This window comes from Ammospiza caudacuta, chromosome 15, assembly GCF_027887145.1.
Source record: "Ammospiza caudacuta isolate bAmmCau1 chromosome 15, bAmmCau1.pri, whole genome shotgun sequence".
NCBI classification, from domain to species: domain Eukaryota; kingdom Metazoa; phylum Chordata; class Aves; order Passeriformes; family Passerellidae; genus Ammospiza; species Ammospiza caudacuta.
This window is the reverse complement of record NC_080607.1, coordinates 13928289-13947715: the sequence shown is the minus strand read 5'-3', so window position 1 is coordinate 13947715 and position 19427 is coordinate 13928289. Positions and strand designations below refer to the sequence as shown.

General features: G+C 47.5%; 1 protein-coding gene across 2 annotated transcripts; it reads left to right on the top strand.

Annotated features, from left to right (window-relative positions):
- The first annotated feature begins 211 nt into the window (after window positions 1-211).
- On the top strand, window positions 212-17336 carry LOC131564394 (DEP domain-containing mTOR-interacting protein-like). 2 transcript variants are annotated; one of them, XM_058814828.1, is made up of 9 exons: window positions 212-387; window positions 6974-7152; window positions 10622-10745; window positions 12036-12214; window positions 13201-13386; window positions 13750-13890; window positions 14171-14241; window positions 15922-16026; window positions 17104-17336. In XM_058814828.1, the coding sequence occupies exons 1-9, from the start codon at window positions 302-304 to the stop codon at window positions 17227-17229; spliced, it is 1197 nt and encodes a 398-aa protein (XP_058670811.1). In that variant the 5' UTR covers window positions 212-301; the 3' UTR covers window positions 17230-17336. The 2 variants fall into 2 exon arrangements, with proteins under 2 accessions (XP_058670811.1, XP_058670812.1); XM_058814829.1 differs by lacking the exon at window positions 212-387 and adding an exon at window positions 5104-5184.
- The last annotated feature ends 2091 nt before the right edge of the window (window positions 17337-19427 follow it).

Sequence of the window (19427 nt, the reverse complement as noted above, 5' to 3'; positions counted from 1 at the left end):
CAGGAAGGTTACAGCGTAAGGAAGGAGCCGCTCTGTCCATCTTTGGCTCATCCTCCATGCGGTGAGTGCCGGAGCCCGCCAGAGCCATCCCCGGCCGCGCAGGGCGCCCCGCGGGCACCTCCCGGGCTCGCAGCGAGGGAGCAGCCGGCAGAGCCGCGCTCGGATTGCAGCAGGCTCCTCCTCCGGAGCCTGCCCAGGAGGAGGAACAGCGTGGGGCCGCAGTCAGCAGCTCGGGCTGCCTCACCTGCCCCGGGGGAGCCGCATCTCCCCAGCTTGCCCATGGGGAGCATCCCGGCCCGGCATGGAGAGCCTGAGCAGCAGCCTCAAGAAGAAAGCCACGGAGCAGCACTACAGGGCTGAGGTGATGATTGCTGGAGAGCAGCTGAGGTAGGAGGTCCCGGGCTCCTCCTGCGCACAGGGATCTGGGCTGTGTCCCGTTAGCAGCAGGCTCAGAGCTTTATCCTTGAGCGAGCTTTCCCCCTCTGCAGCGCCTGCTGATCCTTCCTTCATCCGCCAGAGTGCTGAGCCAGCTGCTCGTGTTATACCTTGTCCTGCTGCTCCTCTCTGGCGTCTCCCACCCTTCACCCCCAGGTACCAGGGCACCGATGGGTGAGTTTAGATGGCCGCAGGTTTTTTTTGTCCCTTTCCACCTTCCCCGAAGCACAGAGAGTGATGTGGTGGCACCCAGAAGCCCCCTGACCCTGCCTGGATAAGGACAGCAGCACTGCTGGGGATGCTTTCCGGGTGACTTGGAAGGGCATTCCACGTGCCTGAACTGGATCTTCCCTTTCCTGAAAGTCTCTTTTGGGAACTTCTGTAGTCCCAGGCCTTCAGCAGTTTCTGAGGGTTTTCTTCTTATGAAGACAGAAATCCATTCTGCTTTGCAATGTGTGGCTGAGAAAATGTGTTCTTGTCTATGTGCGGTCAGAACCCCGTCCTTGCTTCCGAGCATCTGACTGTGGGCTTTCCTAGCTCTAGAGCACTTTGCTTATTTGTATCTGGAGCTGTTCTGGTTTGTTATGAAATGTGGGTGGAAATAGGAAATATATCCTTGATAATGTAAATAGTCCAGAGCCTGAGTGTGCTATCATCAGCGCCCTAAAATTAGCTTGCGGTAGGTTTGTTGTCCTTTCTTAGTGAGCGCTGTTAGCTTTACCTTTATTATTTGTACTCTACCAAGGACTGATAATTTCCACCTAAGGACTGGGGCCCCATCTTGAGCATACAGCCAAGGAACAGAGCAGGTTTATTCATATTTGTATTTCCAGTAACTTATCTGGAGTGACTGAGCTTTAAGTTGAGCTGCATAGCCTGGGCCAAAGGAAGGGGTTAGATATTAAGAGAGAAAACAAAATATTCAAGCTGTGTGTTAAAGCTGTGTTCCATTTGTGGGGGGTGATGTGACTTCCCCATGCCTGTGGCAGGACGGGAGCAGATCAGACCCTGGACAATTTGGTGATTGTGACTGTAAGCATGAGTAGGGGATACAGTAAATTTGTTTGTGAACAGAACTCTTCCAGTACGCTGCAGACTGGGCTAAAGTTGAATAGAAAGCCCAAAGTTTATGTAGTTTTGGGGACATCCATAATTCTTTTTTATTTATTTATTTTTCCCCCCATAGCTGTAGTGCCTTGAAGTTTCCTGGTTTGGGGAGCTCCCAAAATCTGAGATTTCCCAGTGAGGGAGAGGATGGTCCTTTTTCTGGGGCTGGGCACACAGCAGTTGCATCCTTCTGCTTTGGTCTGGGCAGGAGCCTGTTCCTGGTGCACAAGGATGGGAAGGAGCTGTTGGTGTAAAACCTGAGGAGGAAAATGAGGACATGGACACCAGCCTGGAGCTGGGCTGCTGCTACACTGAACCTCTGCTGGAAGGAGAATTGAGAATTGAGGCAGAACACACAGAGTTTGAATTTGTCCCTTGTGTTTTGGGGATCTCACAGCCTGGGAGTCAGGAGTTAGTGGTGTGGATTTTCCTGGATAGCTGCTGGAGAGCAACAGGGAAACTGAGGCAGAGATGTTGGGTGATGTGTCAGACAGCATCAGATGGACAGGGATAAATTTCCATGTTGTGCTCCCCTGCTTTTCCCCAGATGTGGAATACAGAGGCATGGAAAGGAGCCTGCCCTGACTCAGTAAACCTCCATCAGCAAATAACGCCGCTGTATCCACACGAAACATCAAACATTTGTTTTTCCCTGCTCCCCGCTTCCTGCCCTGCCTCCCCACTATTACATTAAATCAAACAAACCTTTGCTCCATCTTTACAGTTCTTTGGCTCCCCAGCAAGTTTGCAAATGCCTCAGAGTTTGGTTTGGCCAGAGGGGTGGGTCTGTTCAGTGTCAGGATGTGTTTCCCAGCCAGGAATAGCTGCACAGTGAGGGCTGGAGGAACGCTGCCTGTGGATGGCTGGGAATGAAGTGGATCCTGAAGGAATCAGTGGGAGATAGGCAAACCCAAACCTCCTGGCCAATCTGCCAGGGTCCCTCTAATTCAACAGCTGCCTGGTCCAGGGAGGGGGGAATAAAACTTGTATTTTGGTCTCTCTTCACCAGAAAGACAAAAATAAAATTTTCACTGATATTTTGGCCTTGAGTCTGACAGAGCTGCTGGCTCAGGCTCATTCCTCATGTCTCCTGTCATTCCTCTTGTGTCAGACATAAAAACTTGCATGAAAATCACATTGGTTTTACTGGGCGTTGTGTATTCCTGGGTGGCATTCTGTAAGAGAAGCCCAATTAGTCACTTCTAATTGCAACAAATGGCTTATCTGCACAGAGAGGTTCTGGAGCAGCTTCCTCGCTTTGCATTCACACCCTGCTGTAATCAGAGTTCCTCAAGTATGGACAAGCCCTGGTGCACTCTCATCTGGGTATTCCCATGGTCAAGAGAAGCAGCTGTGCTCTAATAGCTCTGCTAAGCTTCATTAATCACTCCTAAACATAAAATATACTCAGTAAATTTATATCTTGCACAGGAAAAGTGAGAGGAGAAGGAAGATTTTTTTCCTACAAAGAATAAAGTTGCAATTTCTGCCACTGTCCAAAACTTTCAGAGCTGGCTAGTGTTTTATTTGGATACTCAAGCTGAAATGCTGTTAAATAAAATGCTCATTCTTTGATGCTCTGGAAATTGAGCTCACTAAAGGTGTGTGGCTGAACAAGCCAAAATTTGTATTCTTGCCCAAAAGTCATTTGTCTGCAGGAGGTTTGGTGGTTCTCTGTTAGACTTGGATCTCTTGAGGAGAGTGTGACTTCCTTGAGGAATCATGGGCCACTGCTTGATGCAACAGTGAACATTATTCAAAGATGAGACTTCATGGTCACAATGACCTTAAAAAGCTAATTATTCAATTCCAGCACTAGTAAAAGGGAGGAATGGGAAGTAGACTCGTGCTTGCTGGGATTTCTTTCTGAGATTTAAGTCTTCCTATACTTATATTTAAATACAAGGAAAATGAAACATCTCAGTACCACTTTGGGCTGTCACGGGTGTGCAAAGCCTGTGTCCCCACATGTACTGGTGCTTTTTCAGACTGGGGGTGATGCAAACTGGGCTTTGCTGAGCCCATTTACAGCAAAATGTGCAGTGTTTGCAGCAGCTCTTTTGCCTGATGTGCCTCTCCAGCAGCAGCTGCTTTGCAGAAATGCTCCTGTGGCTGTTGCTGCCCTTTAGTGAGCACTTAGTTGTTTGTTGTTTTGATTTCTTTTTTTAATTTGCTTTTTGTTTGTTCCTGTGAAGATAGGAACAGAAAAGATCTTTTGGATGAGGCATCTTTCCAAGGCCGCTCATTTGTGCTTAGCTGCTGTGGCACTGTGAACTTGAATTAATATCCTTGAAAGATCCACCTTGTCATTTGAGATGCTCAAGGTTTGTTTACATGGGAGGTGAGGGAGAGTTTATTCCTCTTCTGTTTGGATGTCCCTTTTCACAAGGTTACCCAGGATGAATAATGATGGCTTTGTAGTGACCTTGACAAAGAAACAATTTGCTTGCCCAACACAACCTTCCCAAAGCAAACGCACGTGGAGGCTCTGCCTGCCAAGCCAGGAGTGTTTCATAAGAGCCCATTCTCATGTTCCAGCAAGTGTTTCATCCTGATCTTATTCTGCTTTTGGTTTTTTTTTCCTTTTGAAGAAGTAATATGTCCACAGGGTGGATTTTGCCATCTACAAAACTCATAATATTGCATATTATTATATATTTCCTTAATCTTATTTATCTGGAAGCATGATTAGAACCCGCATGGTTTCACCAGCTTTGTTTTTGTAACGTCACACAAGAGCTGTTACATCCTGTGTCTGAAGGACAAAGTTTGTCTCTTCAGGGTTGACAGGAAACAGTAAACAAGAGGAAAGTGAAAAGTCTGCAAGGACATTCCAGCCGAGCCTCTTCCGCTGCCCTGAGTCTGCAGGACAGAGGGAAAACTCGTCACAAGTTTAAAACAGCCCTTAAAGGCCCAAGATGCTGCTGCAGAGGTGCTGAAATACCTCTTAATTCCTGTCCTGGCAGTTGCTCCCAAACAAATATTTTTAGAATAAATGTATTTTTAAAATTTTAAAATATCATAACTTGGCAGCATTGCTTCCTAAAAATATTTGCTTTTTAAATTTTATTTATCTCCTTCAGAATCTCTGCATTGTTATAATATACTCTGAAACATGCTCAAATAAAAGGAATAAAATAGTGAAAATGGTGTTCTCCTAACCAGTTTCTATTCAGACTTTGTGTTATAAGGTCTATGTATTATTATATGTATAGGGGGTGTATGTGAGTGTAAATATATATATATATATATATATAGTCTATATATATAGGAGTCTATATTCTTATATATAGACTTCTATATATATTCTATATATGGACTCCTGTAGACTCTTGGTGGCAATAGAACACTCTTGGAACATTTCTTATCTTTTCCAAATACTCCTCCAAAGTGCCTTCCCACTTTTTGATTGTGAAGGAGAGAAAAATAAAATTGGCTGTGTCTTCCTCCATGGGTGGGGATCCTCTCTTTGCAGTCACTGCTGACTGTGTCTGGTTGCGTTTTGACAGTGGACCATGAAATAAAGGAAGAAAAAAGACAAAAACTCTAAAAATAGCCAGGCAGCTGTCTGTGGAGTGTTCTTTCTGGGTAAAATCCATCTGCAGAACGAGTGCTGCTCACACGTGGGAATCAACCATCCAGGTAAAGAGTGAACACTGGATATGGATCTCAGGATTTGAGAGAAGTCTGTGCAAGGCAAGGCCAGGAGCAGGTTCTGCATGAATATTTAGTCAGTATTTTAATTAGCAGGAAGATCTGAAAACTTCTGTCAACTTCTCGGCATTAATTTCAGCAATCAATTACTAATTATTCTTCTAACAAAACATTTGATGGTAAAACTTTTAGGAACTTAGTATTTATAAATCTTTCAATATAGGATAATCCACTGTAAGCTGAGAGATTTTTAGCGTATTCAAACTTCTTGTGAGGTACTTAAAATTTTGTGCAACAGGAAAAAAGAACAAAAGAACTTGAGGCATGAAATAACAAAAGGCTGCAGTGTTTAATGCCCTAGTAAAATTCACTGGCCTGGGGCGAAACTGGGAATTGCGAGGAATAATTTGAAACAAAAACCATCCTGCAGTTACAGAGATGTTTAATTAACATCTCCCCTCGGAGCCTGCTGCACACACTGGGCATTTTCCAGCGCTGGTGTTTTGGGAACAGCCATGGCCACAGGGCAGAGTTTGGCCCCCGGACAGATCTGCTGCCAAGGTGGGCTGGCTTTGGCTGGAGCACAGAGGAACTCTGTGCCTTGTGGCTCACTCACTTGTTAAGGTCCTTTTGAAAGTCAAAGCTGGGCTCACCTGAGTAACCTTCCCCCATCTACCTTTCCATCAGAGGTGCAGACCAGCCATAACATTGGGGTTGTGAGGAGAGGAGGGTTGTTTTTGGGTAAACTCTGTCCCATTCAATCCCAGCTGGAACCAGAAAATGCCAGGACTGTTCTCCACTGCTGCTGTGGGTTAGTGGGTACAGGGATCAAGTGGTGCTGGGATCCACTTGGCACTGTTTGCTTGGACAGGAGAAAGGAGAGCTCCTGTTACTGCTCCCACCTGGAGTTATGAGTAAGGCTCTGTCCTGGAGGCAGCTTTATTCCTGCTTTCGTGGCCATGGGGAAGGAGAACTAGACACAGAATCATGCCAAGAGACATATACAAATACAAATGTGCTATTTGTACGTACAAATACATGTACTTTTTATTATCTGAGTTTGTCCCCTCTTCACCCTCTTTGCTTGGCTGCTGTGGGTTTTAGGGGCTTGTTTAGAATGAAAATACATGTATGTGTCAGACTACATCTGCTCAGGCAACCTGAGTGGTGGCAGGAGGGGAGAAGGGGATGGTGGAGAGGTGTGATTTTGTTCACAGGGGTCTTAGGATGAGGGAAGAGATGAAGATCTGACTCCGTATTTCCGAAGGCTTGATTTATTATTTTATGATGTATATTATATTAAAACTATACTACAAGAATAGAAGAAAGGATTTCATCAGAAGGCTAGCTAAGAATAGAATAGCAAAGAATGATAACAAAGGCTTGTGGCTCAGACTCTCTGTTGGAGCCAGCTGACTGTGATTGGCCATTAATTAGAAACAACCAACATGAGACCAATCACAGATCCACCTGTTGCATTCCACAGCAGCAGATAACCATTGTTTACATTTTGTTCCTGAGGCCTCTCAGCTTCTCAGGAGGAAAAATCCTAAGGAAAGGATTTTCCATAAAAGATGTCTGTGACAGAGAGTCTCCCTAGGATTGGCTGATGCAGCCTGGCAGTGCCAAGCGGTTTGGTTGAATTGATCATTCCCTGGCTGCTTGGCACCAGCCCCAGCACATCCAGGGTGGTCTCTGCAGGCTGGACAGATCTGGGCCATCAGGCCCAAGCTCCCCTGAGAACCCAGCTGTGCTCAGTGGCTGCTGTTCCCCCCAGGCTCCGTCTGCACGATGGGAAGCTGATCAAGGACAGGAGGTTCCACCTGCGCACGTACCCCAACTGCTTCGTGGCCAAGGAGCTGACGGACTGGCTGGTGGAGCACAAGGACGCGCCCGACCGCGAGACCGCCATCCGCCTCATGCAGAAACTGATGGACCACTACATCATCCACCACGGTGTGTGGGGCTCCTGCCACCCCCAGGGCGGGCTGAGTGTCTGCTCAGCCCGTGTGTCACAGGGCCGTGTCCCTGTGTGCCACCCTGCCGTGGGTGAGGGCTCCTGGAGAGGCTGGGGAAGGATGGATGGGGCTGGGTTGGTGGGAAGCTGTGCCATGCCTTTGGGGGGTGTGCCAGGTACTCGGCACTGGTGAGGGCACACCTTGAGTGCTGTGTCCAGTTCTGGCCCCTCAGTTTGGGAAGGATGTTGAGATGCTGGAGTGTGTCCAGAGGAGGCAACGAGGCTGGTGAGGGGCTGGGAACACAAACCCTGTGAGGAACCCCTGAGGGAGCTGGGGGTGTTCAGCCTGGAGAAAAGGGGACTCGGATCTGACCTGATCACTCTCTACAACTCCCTGAAAGGCGGCTGTACTCAGGTGGGGTTGGTCTCTTTCTCCAAGCACTACTGACAGAGCCAGACGTCATAGTCTCAAGCTGATCCAAGGGAAATATAGGCTGGATATTAGGAAAAATTTTTTTACAGAAAGAGTGATAAACTTCTGGAATGGCCTGCTTGGGGACATGGAGGAGTCACCATCCCTGGATGTGTTTAACAAAGCCTGGATGTGGCACTGGGTGCCAGGGTTTAGTTGAGGGGTTGGGGCTGGGTTGGACTCGATGACCTTGAAGGTCTCTTCCAACCTGGTCATTCTGTGAGTTCCCTGCCCACCAGAGGAGCTTGGGCTGTGCACTGGTAAAACGACATCTAAAGTGTCTCCCCTTTGAAAGCAAGCCCAGTAACACCTGACCTGTATTCCTGTACAGCAGCTGCTCTGGCTCATGTCTGTGTCACACAGAAGTGGAAGCTGAATTATAGCACATTTCACCTCTGCACCATAACACCCCAGTACTCCTCAGTTTCCTCATGCTGGGACAAAGAGGGTTCTGGAGTCCACATCACTCCAAGGAAAATTTAATCTGTCACCTGTGAACCTAAAGATGAAGCAATCCTGTAGGAAAGCCTCCCTTGGGATTTAAGTGTGTGCTGATATTACAAAGGCTTGTCTGTGGAACCTGATTAAAAAGAAATTTAAAAAGGAAGGGAAAAAAAGGAAGTGTGGAGAAAAAGCAGCTTGATGCTCAAGCCCAGCTCTTAGCAGTACTCAGTTTTTTTTTTCTTTTTAATATTTCTTTGGAACTTTCAGGAGTTTTGAATTAACTCAGGTCACATACTGAGCTCTGTGCTGCAGAGCAAGGTCCAGCCCTTGGTCCCGATATAACAACAGAAAACAAGCTGTGCTTCAGATGGGCAAAAAGCAATTCCTGTCCATGCGGTTTTCAGACCCAGCCAGGAACAGAACCCCCAGACTCTCAAACATCCCTGGAACACCTCTGCCATGAGTGAGAAGGGTTGAGCTCCCAGGGCTTTGGGGTAGGAGATAGGTGCTGGTTTGTCACACAAGGATGTAGCTGAGGAGACAGAAGCAGATGATGACCACACCAAACCAAACCAAACCAAACCCTCTCCTCCCTCCTCTTTTCTGGGGTCCAAAAATAGCTGCCTTTGACCACTGCAATGCAAACACTCCCTGTTGCTATCTGCTCCTTACTGAGGGTAATGCCCTTTGCATTAAACTGCCTAGAATAAAAATAAACTGCTGCTGGGCTTTATCACAAAAAAAAATGAAGCAGGGAGTTCTTAGTTAACCATTAACGCTTACACCTGATCATTCTTCCATTTCCCCAGCTGACGGTTTCAAACAAATCCATTAGTTAATTAAACCTGTGCAGCACTGGGTGCCAGCACTGTTTTGATTGCATATTAAGACATGTCCCTCCTGCTCCTGTGACAATTCCTGGCAGGACACAGAAGATGACTTTCCAACTTGCCTTGTGTCCATTAATTTTGTTAGTCCTGTGGAAAGAGGGCTGCCAGCACAGTGCTGGGTGCTTGGCAATTGTCTGGCTGAACTGTTTGCCCTCTTCTCCCCTGGCATCCAGATAATTATCTCATGAAGATCATTGTGCTGCCTCTTAATTGTCTGGTGTGCTCTGAGCTTTGGTTCTGTTACATGCTGGAAACACAATGAAATTGGTCTTTAAATAGAAAAAACTGCTTTGGTTTTCTATGGGCACAGTCCTGTAGGCTTTTTTGTTCTATTTCTGGTTGCAGTGGCTTTGGAGTAGTTGCTCCTTGGGACTATGAGGCTGCAGACTTTCACTTAAAACAAAGGTTGTTAAAACAACTTTCTCATCCTGCCCTCGTGCTTGGTGAGTCACAGGCTTTGGAGTCCTGATTGCATCTGAGACAGCTGCACTGCAGGAATGATGAGCCCGAGATAATCTGACAAGTTTTGGCATTTTGCTGCTCACCTGAAGGGGAATGTGGTTTTGCCAGTCTGCTCAGAGGGATGAAAAAGAGTTAAAATTTTCACAAGAAGTATCTTGAATGTTTTCAATTTCACTCTAGTGGATGGTGTTACTTTAGTGAGGAAATATTTGTGGTTTCTCTTTTTCCCTTTGACTAATTTTCTTTGCTTTCCAGGCATATTCTTTATTCTGTTTTTTGTTGTTTGGTTTTTTTTTTACCACTTAAATTTCTTCTTCTTGCTTCAGGTGGGTGCAGCTGAAGGCAGGCTGACTTTTAAGAGCTGAACTATGACTTTTGGGTTGGGTTTTTTTGGTTTTTGTTTTAGTTTTGTTGTTGTTTGTTTTTTTTTTTTTTTACTTGTAGTCTAGGAGTCTGTTTCAGGCAGGTTTATCTCACATATTTATTTAAATATTTGGTATCCCAAATATTTACCTGCTAAAGCTTACATGAACTATAGAGCCATGCATTTACAGAGTGTGTGCCCATCCCCAAGATGAATCCCAGGCTTTTCATACAGATTTAATTATTCCAGTTGTATTGCACCTGGCTTTGAAGGAAAGTTTCTCTTGAGGTCAGTTTGCCATGCAAATGAATTGGGCAGGGTTGGCACAAAATTATGTGGAAAGGTTCGTGCCATTTTTTTTTTTTAGCTTATGAGTAATTTTATTTGTTTGTGAGTATTTTTGATAGACAGAGGTAATTTTATGGGGGTTTGAGTGCAGTATGGTTTTGTTTCCTCTGTCCTCTAAGTCTGCTTATGTGGGGCTGTAGCTTTTAAAATAAGTTGATTGAGGCATTTCTGTTCATCCTCTTTTAGTCTAAATTGAAACATTAATACTTAAAACGTCCTGTTTTTTCTAATGAATGTTTTAATGTTTGGGACAAAACGCTGCCCCCAGCTCCATCTTTGCCAAGGTCTGTTCCTTGGGATTGACCTCTCCCAGCAGCATGAGCTTCAGGTGTTCACGGGCAGGTAATTTTTGGGGATTGGGGGCTCGGATGCCGATTGTTCCATGGGATGAGGGGCACAGGGAAGGACATGGCACGAAACCCTGACAGCTTTTAGCCACGAGAAAACACCCTGTGTGTCCCTGACAGCCCTGCCCTGTGTCCCTGCAGTCTGTGACGAGCACTCGGATTACAAGGATGCCAAGCTGCTCTACCGCTTCCGCAAGGACGACGGCACCTTCCCCCTCAGCAAGGACGTGAAGGTGTTCCTGCGGGGGCAGAGCCTCTATGAGAAGTACGTGAGTCCTGCCTGGCCCTGGGGCACTGGGACTGTGCCCTGCTGCCTGTGCTGGCTGCAGCTGGGAGCCCCTGGCTCTGCTTTTCCTTCTCTGCCCTCCCTTCTGGGAAATGCTGCATTTCCTGAGCCCTGCCACGGCTGCAGGATAACCAGGGCATGGGACTGGAGCTTTGCTATGAGCCCATGGATGCTTCCAAGGGCTCCAGCCCACGTGCAGGATCTGGGATCTGCTGCAGGGAGGTGCAGTCTGAGTGCTCCTGGGATGGGCACATCCAGGGGCATTCCCAGCATTCTTCCAGCCTCTTGGTGTGAGCTGTGTTAGGACTTATGTTCCACCAAAATCAGCAAGGTATGGGACTTTCAGCACCCTCGTGGGCCTGGGTCCATGCCCCTTTCTTAGCTTCATTCCAGCCTCCTTGTGTTATCTGCTTCCAACAGCTGTATTAGTACTTATGTCCCACCAAAATCAGCAAGGTATGGGACTTTCAGCACCCTCGTGGGCCTGGGTCCCTGTGCCTATTAGCCTATTTAGGCTATTAGGCTATTTCTTAGCCTAATTTGCAAAATTTGTAATGGAAAAGGTTATTGCCAAAGAGTAAACTCCTTCCACCTCCAAGTGTTTCATTTTCGTTGTGTCACTTGTTTCTAGTTCTAAATCCAAGCCATCTTTCCAGAGTTTAACGCCGGCCCACTCTCTGGACCCGTTTCCTTTAACAGCCTCTTCACAGCTTCACATCCTCCCCATTCTAGCAACGAGAGTCACAAACCGGCCCTGAAGGAGGGTCCTCCCTCCGGCCGGGGGTGATTTTGGGTGTTTCCCTGCCCCTGTGCCAGATGCGCATCCCTCGTGCTTCGCTCTTGGTCCGCAGCATTGCCCTGGGATGGGAGCGCGTCCCTGCGCTCTGATGGCTGAGCCGGCTGCACCCTCTCGTGGAGACACCGGATGGAGCTCTCACTCGCTGCCAGGGAGCCCCTGCTGGCTGAAATCCACCTTGTCCTTCCATCTGGACTCTCTGCTCTCTGTTACCCTCATCAGTCGCTTGCTTGGCTTTCCCTGCGATCTTTACCTGAGCTCACCTGGTTCTGCTGGAGCTGCTGCCTCGCTGTGCTGAGGATTTACAGAGGTGCCCGACTGCAGCTGCGGGTTCCTGCCTCCCTTCCCGCTGCTCTCTGGCAGCAATGTTCTGGCTGCAATGCTTTGCCCACTCCCCTCGGCCTTGCTAAACCCGGCTGCAGCTGCCCGGGGATGTTTGGCATCACGGCAGCCTTGTCCCACCTCTGTGCCAGGCTGGTGAGCGTGGAGGAGTCAATCCTGAAGGTGAGGGAGGAGAACTCGGTGAAGTACCAGAGGACTTTCCTGGGCTCTGAGATGATCGACTGGCTCATTCAGGAGGGAGAGGTGGAGAACAGGCAGGAGGCAGTGGAGCTGGGCCGGGCCCTGCTGGAGCACGGGATCATTCAGCATGGTGAGCGAGCCCGGGGAGCGAGGGATGAGCGGAGGAACAAATCCCCATTCATGCCATGCAACAAGCGCTGGTCAAGTGCCCACTTGGAGATGGCAATGGAGCCTTTGAGTTCTATGTTTGGAGCTGGTGACCTTTGAAACTGGAGCAGTCTTTACCATCCACAAAGGCTTTGAGATGAAATCTGAGCTCTTGCTCTTCAGTTCTTCAAAGCCGCCGGCCACGGGGCTGGGCTGCACCCCTGGGTTTGGAGGGCTGGGGCGTGAGGATGTCATGTTTAGCTCCTCTTGGCTGGAGATCCTATCTATCTGCTATAATTAAACTGTAATTCGGAAGGCAGGGAGTCCTCTGAGTGTCTTGGGACAGGGACAGGCTGTGACACTGGGAGATGGCACCTCTGGGGGTGGCCCTGCTGTTCCTCCCTCCCTGCAGGCAGAAAAGCTGCAGTACAGCACAGGGGCATTAAAAACAGTTCATGAAAGACTCTCAGCGTCACTATAGGACACAAAATAACATGATGCACACACACAGCTTTTTTAAGGTAAAAAAAAGCACTTTTAATTTCTGATTCATACATTTGTAGATTTCTAAAAGTGACAGTGGATTGGAGGGTGAAGGTGCCACCTCTCTAATGACACTGGACAAACTAACAGTTTACCAAATTTCTCTTCTTCCATATAAGATTACAAAACTTTTAATTTCTGACTCTAACATTTATAGATTTCTAAAAGCAACAGTGGATTGGAGGGTGACAGTGCCACCTCTCCAATGACACTGGACAAACTAACAGTTTATCAAATTTCTCTTCTTCCATATAAGAATGCAAAACAATAAGTTACTTACATAAAGTGGGTGAGAAAGTTCGTTACAAGAATGTAAACCTCAGAAGGCTTAGAAAAACTTAAAAAATCAGGGCAACACCCCTCAGGATATTTATTATTTATTTTTCCACCCCCTCAGCCTCTCCCTCCTCCCCTGTTCTCTCCTAGTCTCCAACAGGCATCACTTCTTTGACAGTGACATCCTCTACCACTTCTGGATCAACTTCCGCCGGCGGCGGCGTCTGACGGAGCTGCTCAATGAGAACTCTGCCCGTGCCCTCTCCGAGAGCCCCGACAGCCCCTTCTGCCTCCGAAAGCTCAACCCAGAGCCTGGCAACACCAGCTTCCTCTCTGGTAACCGTGGGTGTGAAAGCAAGGATTAGTGACCAGAGTATCCATGGATGAGGGTGTCGCTCCAGCAGAGTTTGAGAGGTTCCTCTGGGCACCCCATGAATGAGCACCCATCCCACTGGCTTGTGGTGGATGTCACAATGCACTGGCAGTCTCTAGCACGGCCCCCCGTCCCAGGAAAATAACTCAGCTTAGCATCAGATCAGCTCTTGATCTTTCTTTGAAGCTGGTTTTACTCTATCTCAGCTCAAATACTTTCTTCTGTGCACACATACCTTTCAAGTGTAGGTCAGTCTTGGGGGGAAGTTTGTTTTTATTAAACTACTCTGTTGTTACACAGAACATTTTTTTGTGTGCCTCTTGCAGTCCAGACCAACAAGGAGATCAAAGTTGTCTCAGCAGTTCGAAGGAGCAGCATCACTTCCCTCTCTGGAAACTCCAACACCTACTTCAGTGCTCCTCCTACCTTGGTGTTCCCTCCTGTGGCTGAGTGCAACCCCAAATCAGGTCTGGGCTTCTGCATTGCCCGCTTTTGTATGGGAGATATCAACTCCTTCAGGGCACGGTCCCAAACCAAACAAATCCCTCAGCCTCACCTCTGCACCTTGATTTGAAAAGTTGTGTGTGTGTTTGGAAAACCATTGAGATGAACTCAAAGGTTTCTGTGTGCAGGAACTGTGGTTCTAATATCTGTTTTGCAGCCCAGAGTGATGCCCAGGCTGCCTTGTTATGCACTTTCCTGTACAAACCCCTTGATTCTGATGGAATCTGTCACCTTCTGCTCTAGTGTTAAAGAGACCCGTCACCACTGAGGAGCTGCTGTCCCCTGGGGCCCCCTATGTCAAGAAAACACTGACTGTGAGTGACCATTGGGAGTGGCATTGCTAAAGCAGCAGTACCCAGCTCCCTGCCTGCTCTTTGGTGCTTTTCTGTTGGCCGCTCTGACCTCTCCGTGCTAAAGCTTTGTCTGCTTGTCACATCATCCTGGCTTTTTGTTGGTGACTCTCCAGGGGTTGATGTCTTCACACATTCTTGTGGGTTGAAATGTGCTCAGCCCCTCTGAGAGCAGGAAAAAAAATGCTTTCTGGCCAGGAAAAAACTCCCATTTTGGAATGTTTTTGCCATTGGTCAGGCCCTGGCACAGGTTGCCCAGAGAAGCTGTGGTTGCCCTATCCCTGGAAGTGTCCAAGGCCAGGTTGGATGGGGTTTGGAGCAACCTGGGATAATGGAAGGTGTCCTTGCTCATGGCAGGAACAAGGTGATCTTTAAGGTCCTTTCCAATCCAACCCATTTTAATATTCTGTGATTTCTGTTCCCTCCAGCTCCATGCAAGCTGTAGGATCAGTAAGTGTTGTGATGTTTGGGACTGTGACACGCACCCTCTGTCACACCCTTTATGCACAGCTCTATGCACATTTCAGGTCCCTCTGCAGATCAGGGGTGCTGATTTGATCCACAGCGTCTGATGGAGCTGCACTGGGTGGGGGGAGCAGCCAAGGGCCACTCTTGCCTTCCCATGTTGGGCTTTTTACATGGACAAATCTCCAGATGGTGCAGACAACTCAAGAATGGGGCTTTGCTTTTCAAATTATTTCGAAAGCTGTACACTGGTCATGTCAGGGCTGGTGGGTGGAAATATTGCAAGGCAGCTCCTGCCCTGTGGATCCTGTTGCACTTGGCTATTTTTGTGTCTCACCCCTTCACTGCCCACCTCTGAAAGGGGCAATCTCACAGGGAGCAGTGTAGGAAGCGTGAGGGCTGCCTTGCCATGCTGGTTTGGCACCAGGAAATGTGGATCAGGTTCCCAAATTAAGTGTGCTGTACAAAGGGGTGGGAAGGAGCAAGAGAAATCAAGCTGGTGACTGGCCTGGCACATCTGAGGAAGTGCTGCTCATTCTCCTCCTGAATGCTCTTGCCCTGCCCTTCTACTCTGCCAGCCTGGCCCTTTCACGGCTCATTTCCTCCTGCTTAGCTCTGCAGTTGCTGTTATTTATTTATATGGGCCATGTGCAAAGCCCCTTGGAAATTCCTTTTCTCTTTTGGGCACTTCAGAGGGCTGCAGTGCCACAGCAAGCTGCTCTGGCAGGCTGACACCAGAGTGTCCAGGCAGGAGCAGCCCCTTCCAGCCAGGAAATGCTCTGCTGTGCCAAGGAAAAGGCTCAGCAGGTGTGTGTGTGCCCTGGGAATGGTCTCGGGCGTGCTCGAGGTGCCTGCCTTGCACTACAGCTTGGTGCTGCTTGTGATTCTCCTTCCTGCACAGGCTGACAGGGAATTAATCAAAAATTATTAATTAATTAGTTAGGTAATTAATAAAAAATTAGAAAGCAGCTTTGCAGGGAGCAATTAATCAGCTCTGCATCTCACTTGGTGCTCAGCCTTTTCTCTCCTGCCCAGAACAGGTTAGAATCATCTCTATCTCTCTGTCTCTCTAGGAGCTGTTGCATCTCCTCTCTGCGGCCCATTCCTTGGTTTTTAAAGGAATTTTTGTTTTCCTTGCCCATTCCTTGGTTTTTAAAGGAGTTTTTGTTTTCCTTGCAGATCGTGGGGGATGCAGTGGGCTGGGGGTTTGTGGTTCGAGGAGGAAGACCTTGCCACATCCAGGCAGTGGACCCAGGAGGACCTGCTGCTGCTGCAGGGATGAAGGTACCTCCTACTCATGGAGAATAAACAGAGACAGGATTTGTGTCCTGTTTGAGCTTTTTGGGCTGAGCACATCCTCCAGGATAGTTCCACCTGCTGCCCTGGGGATCAGACTGATGGAATGGCACATGGAGCTCTGGGAGAGATAGAGGGAGGGAGGTTGCGGGCAGCTGAAACTTAAAAATACTTTGTCAAAAATAAACCATCCCTGTGCCAGACTTTGAAACTGTCACAATGGTTTGAGCCACTAAAAACAAAGCACAGAATTCCCAGTTCAGTTCCAGTGATTTTATATAACCCCAGGGAGGCAGGGAAGGAGCAGAGCTTTGTCCTGAGTTACAGTTCCTGGGATGCTCAGCTCCTGAGCATTTTGTTTCCCTGCTGTTAACAATGAACTTCTCCACCGAGCTGTTTTCCATTCACACAAAACTTTAATAATATCAAATTGGTGCCTTGATTTGATTCATCAAGTAACTTGCAGTATTTACAGCTCAGGAGAAATGAACTTGGAGCTTGAAACTCACTTTAGGCCCAGGCATGTGAGTTTGGTGTGCAGTCTTAGGCATGAATGAAAGAAGTGTTGTTTCCCTACAGAATCCCCAGCAGCAAGGGAGTAAATTCTGAAAGCTGATACAAGTCTAAAGTCAAATGAATATTTGAAACAATGGAATTTTTCAGAGGCAGAGTGTGACTCCCTGTTTGCTTCAGGCAGGATTGGAAGGGGATGGATGAATTTGTTTCATTTACTCAAGAACCCAGTTAATTTCTACTTACCTAATCTCATTTGCTACCAAATTGCTGGATGTTAATATTGTGTTTCATTTCCATCTGTGAAACGATCCCCTGCTCATAAATGAGTCTTTTCTTTCCTCTTTTAGCTCACAGCCTAAATCCCTTTGGTCCCATTTTTATGTCACAGTGATTGCAGCACTGTGATTATTGGTGTAGCTACAGGCTGGTGATGCCTGAGGCTTTCCAGCATTTTGACACGAGTTATTTGCACCTCAGCCAGCATTTCCAGCTAATCCTGGGCAGGAGGTGCTGTGGGGCTGGAGGTGAGCTGTCTCTGCTCTCTTGCAGGTGTGCCAGTTTGTGTTCTCAGTGAATGGGGTCTATGTTCTGCACCTGGACTATCAGACCATCAGCAGCCTCATCATGACAGGACCAAGGACTCTGGTGATGGAAGTCATGGAAGCCATTGAATGAGCCAAGGAGGCTCTTGGCAGGGATGGACTGTGGGGAGGGACCATGCTCGACCGCTCACTGTGATGTGTTACGCAGGCATTTTGATGTATTTTCAAATAAACACATTCAAATGGACAAATCTTGGATTTTTATCCTCTTGAAATATTTATCTCTACCTGCTTTTTGAGTGTCTGAGCTCTTGCAGCTCCTTTTCAGTGTGAGAATCCAGCCCTTGATGAAGCCCCCTTAGAGCAAGCTCTCCACCAGCCAAGCTGAGGCAGGTGGCAAAGCTGGTAAAGCAGCAAGAAGTTTACACCAAGTGAGTCTGTCTGAGCTGCCCTGAGCTGTCTGTGCACTCTCCCAAGAACACAATGTGCTCTCCAGATGGCCCCATAAGCTGTGCCAACGGCTCTGTCAAGAAAATAAGGAAATGGATGCAGGAATGTGTGTTCCTTGTAAAGTCTGAGGCTCCTGCTACTCTCCTGGCTTAGCCACGCTCACAGCCAGGGCTGGTTGCCGTTCACAGCTGTTTCTTGAGAAGGTGACACTTCCATGATTGCGCTTTTTGTGCCCCCACCCTTTAATAATGCTTAATTTCATTAATCAGCTTCACCTCAGCAGGGAGGCAGGCAGCGATCCCCAACATTTAGGCTGCTAGCAAACTAGTGGGGAGCAGTGGGTAAAGGAGGAACCAAAACCAGAGTGTGGCCAAAAGGAAATGTGTCCTGGTCTGAATGTAGCTCTGGGGAGGAACAAAAATGAGTAAAAGCCACCAAAATCCAGCCCCCTGTCCCCTGGTGCTTGCAGGATGGCTGTATTTGCAGCCAGTGCAAAATACTCCTTGAAAACTACCCTGAAAGTGAGCTAAATATAGAAAAGCAGGTAATAACAAGAAATTAGGGAGGTTTCCTTCTTTCCAGCTCAAAGAGCATCCTGTTTGTGATTAGCCTGCTGTGCTGTGCATGGACAGGATGATTGCCAGCACTGCTGCTTAGGGCAGGGTCCTCAGTGCAGCTTCTTTGGCCACAAACCAAGCCCTAAAAACACCCCAAAAAGGCCAAAGACAGTAATTTTGATTTGTGTAGAAATGGGGTTGGCTTTCTTGGAGAATCTGCTGTCAGCTGTGCATCAGGTACTGCCCTACCGCTGGCTGCCTTTTTTCCCCTGGGTATAAAGGGATTTCTGCTCCCCCAGAGCTGGTGCTGAGGTAATGGGACAACTTGGAGCACAGAATTCCTGGAACAGGGTCCAGGCAAGATGTTTGCATTGATAATTGGGGTCCTTCCAGCCCCTAAGTGGAACCAGACCATCTCCTCAACAAACTCGCAGTTGTTATTTGCAGCATTCAGTGCATGAGTTCAGCAACCTCCATCTGCCTTTTTGCTTTTTAAATTCTCTTTAGGGAGAGTTTGGGTGTCTGTGATGTCCCAAAGGTTGAACCCAGGGTGCTTGGCTTGCACTAAGGTCAAATCCAGAAGGTTTAGGCATGGTGTGAGCGCCTTGGGAAAGGCTGGTCAGGAAACAACACCCTGAACACAAGCACTGAAAACAGCTCCAGATTTTCCTGTGTCAGAGCAGGGATTTTAATTCTGGAACTGAATTCCTTGAAAGCACATGAGATAAGTGCTCATATCTTTCTCCTACTTTTAAAGAAAACTGTAGCAGCTCTGAGCAACATCAGCAACCCAGCAGGAATTACAGAAGAGGTAATTTGTGGTATTTACACAAAGGACAGTGAAAACTCTCCATGGGGTACAAAATATTCTGTGCTTGGTTTTATGAAGATTTGTAGCCTACTTTTTGCCCAGGGAAGCTGTGGCTGCCCCATCCCTGGAAGTGTTCAAGGCTGGGTTGGAGCAACCTGGGATAGTGGAAGGAGTTCCTGTCCATGCAGGGGTTGGAGTAACGTGCTCTGTCATGTCCCTTCCAACTTAAATCCTTCTGTAATTCTATTATTTAAGTGCTTCCTTAGTGGAAGGAAGTGTGGAAGGAATAGTGGTTGGAATAACATGCTCTGTTATGTCCCTTCCAACTTAAATCCTTCTGTAATTCTATTATTTGCTTCCTTTTGGTGTCATCCTTTGGTCTGTACATTGTGATGTTTTTAAGTACTTACAAGATTATAAAACAAAACTACAAAGAGTTAACAAAGGTTTTTTTAATGTGCAAAATATTTTGAAAACTATTATTTTTTCCCCATTTAACTTGACAATTCCAAA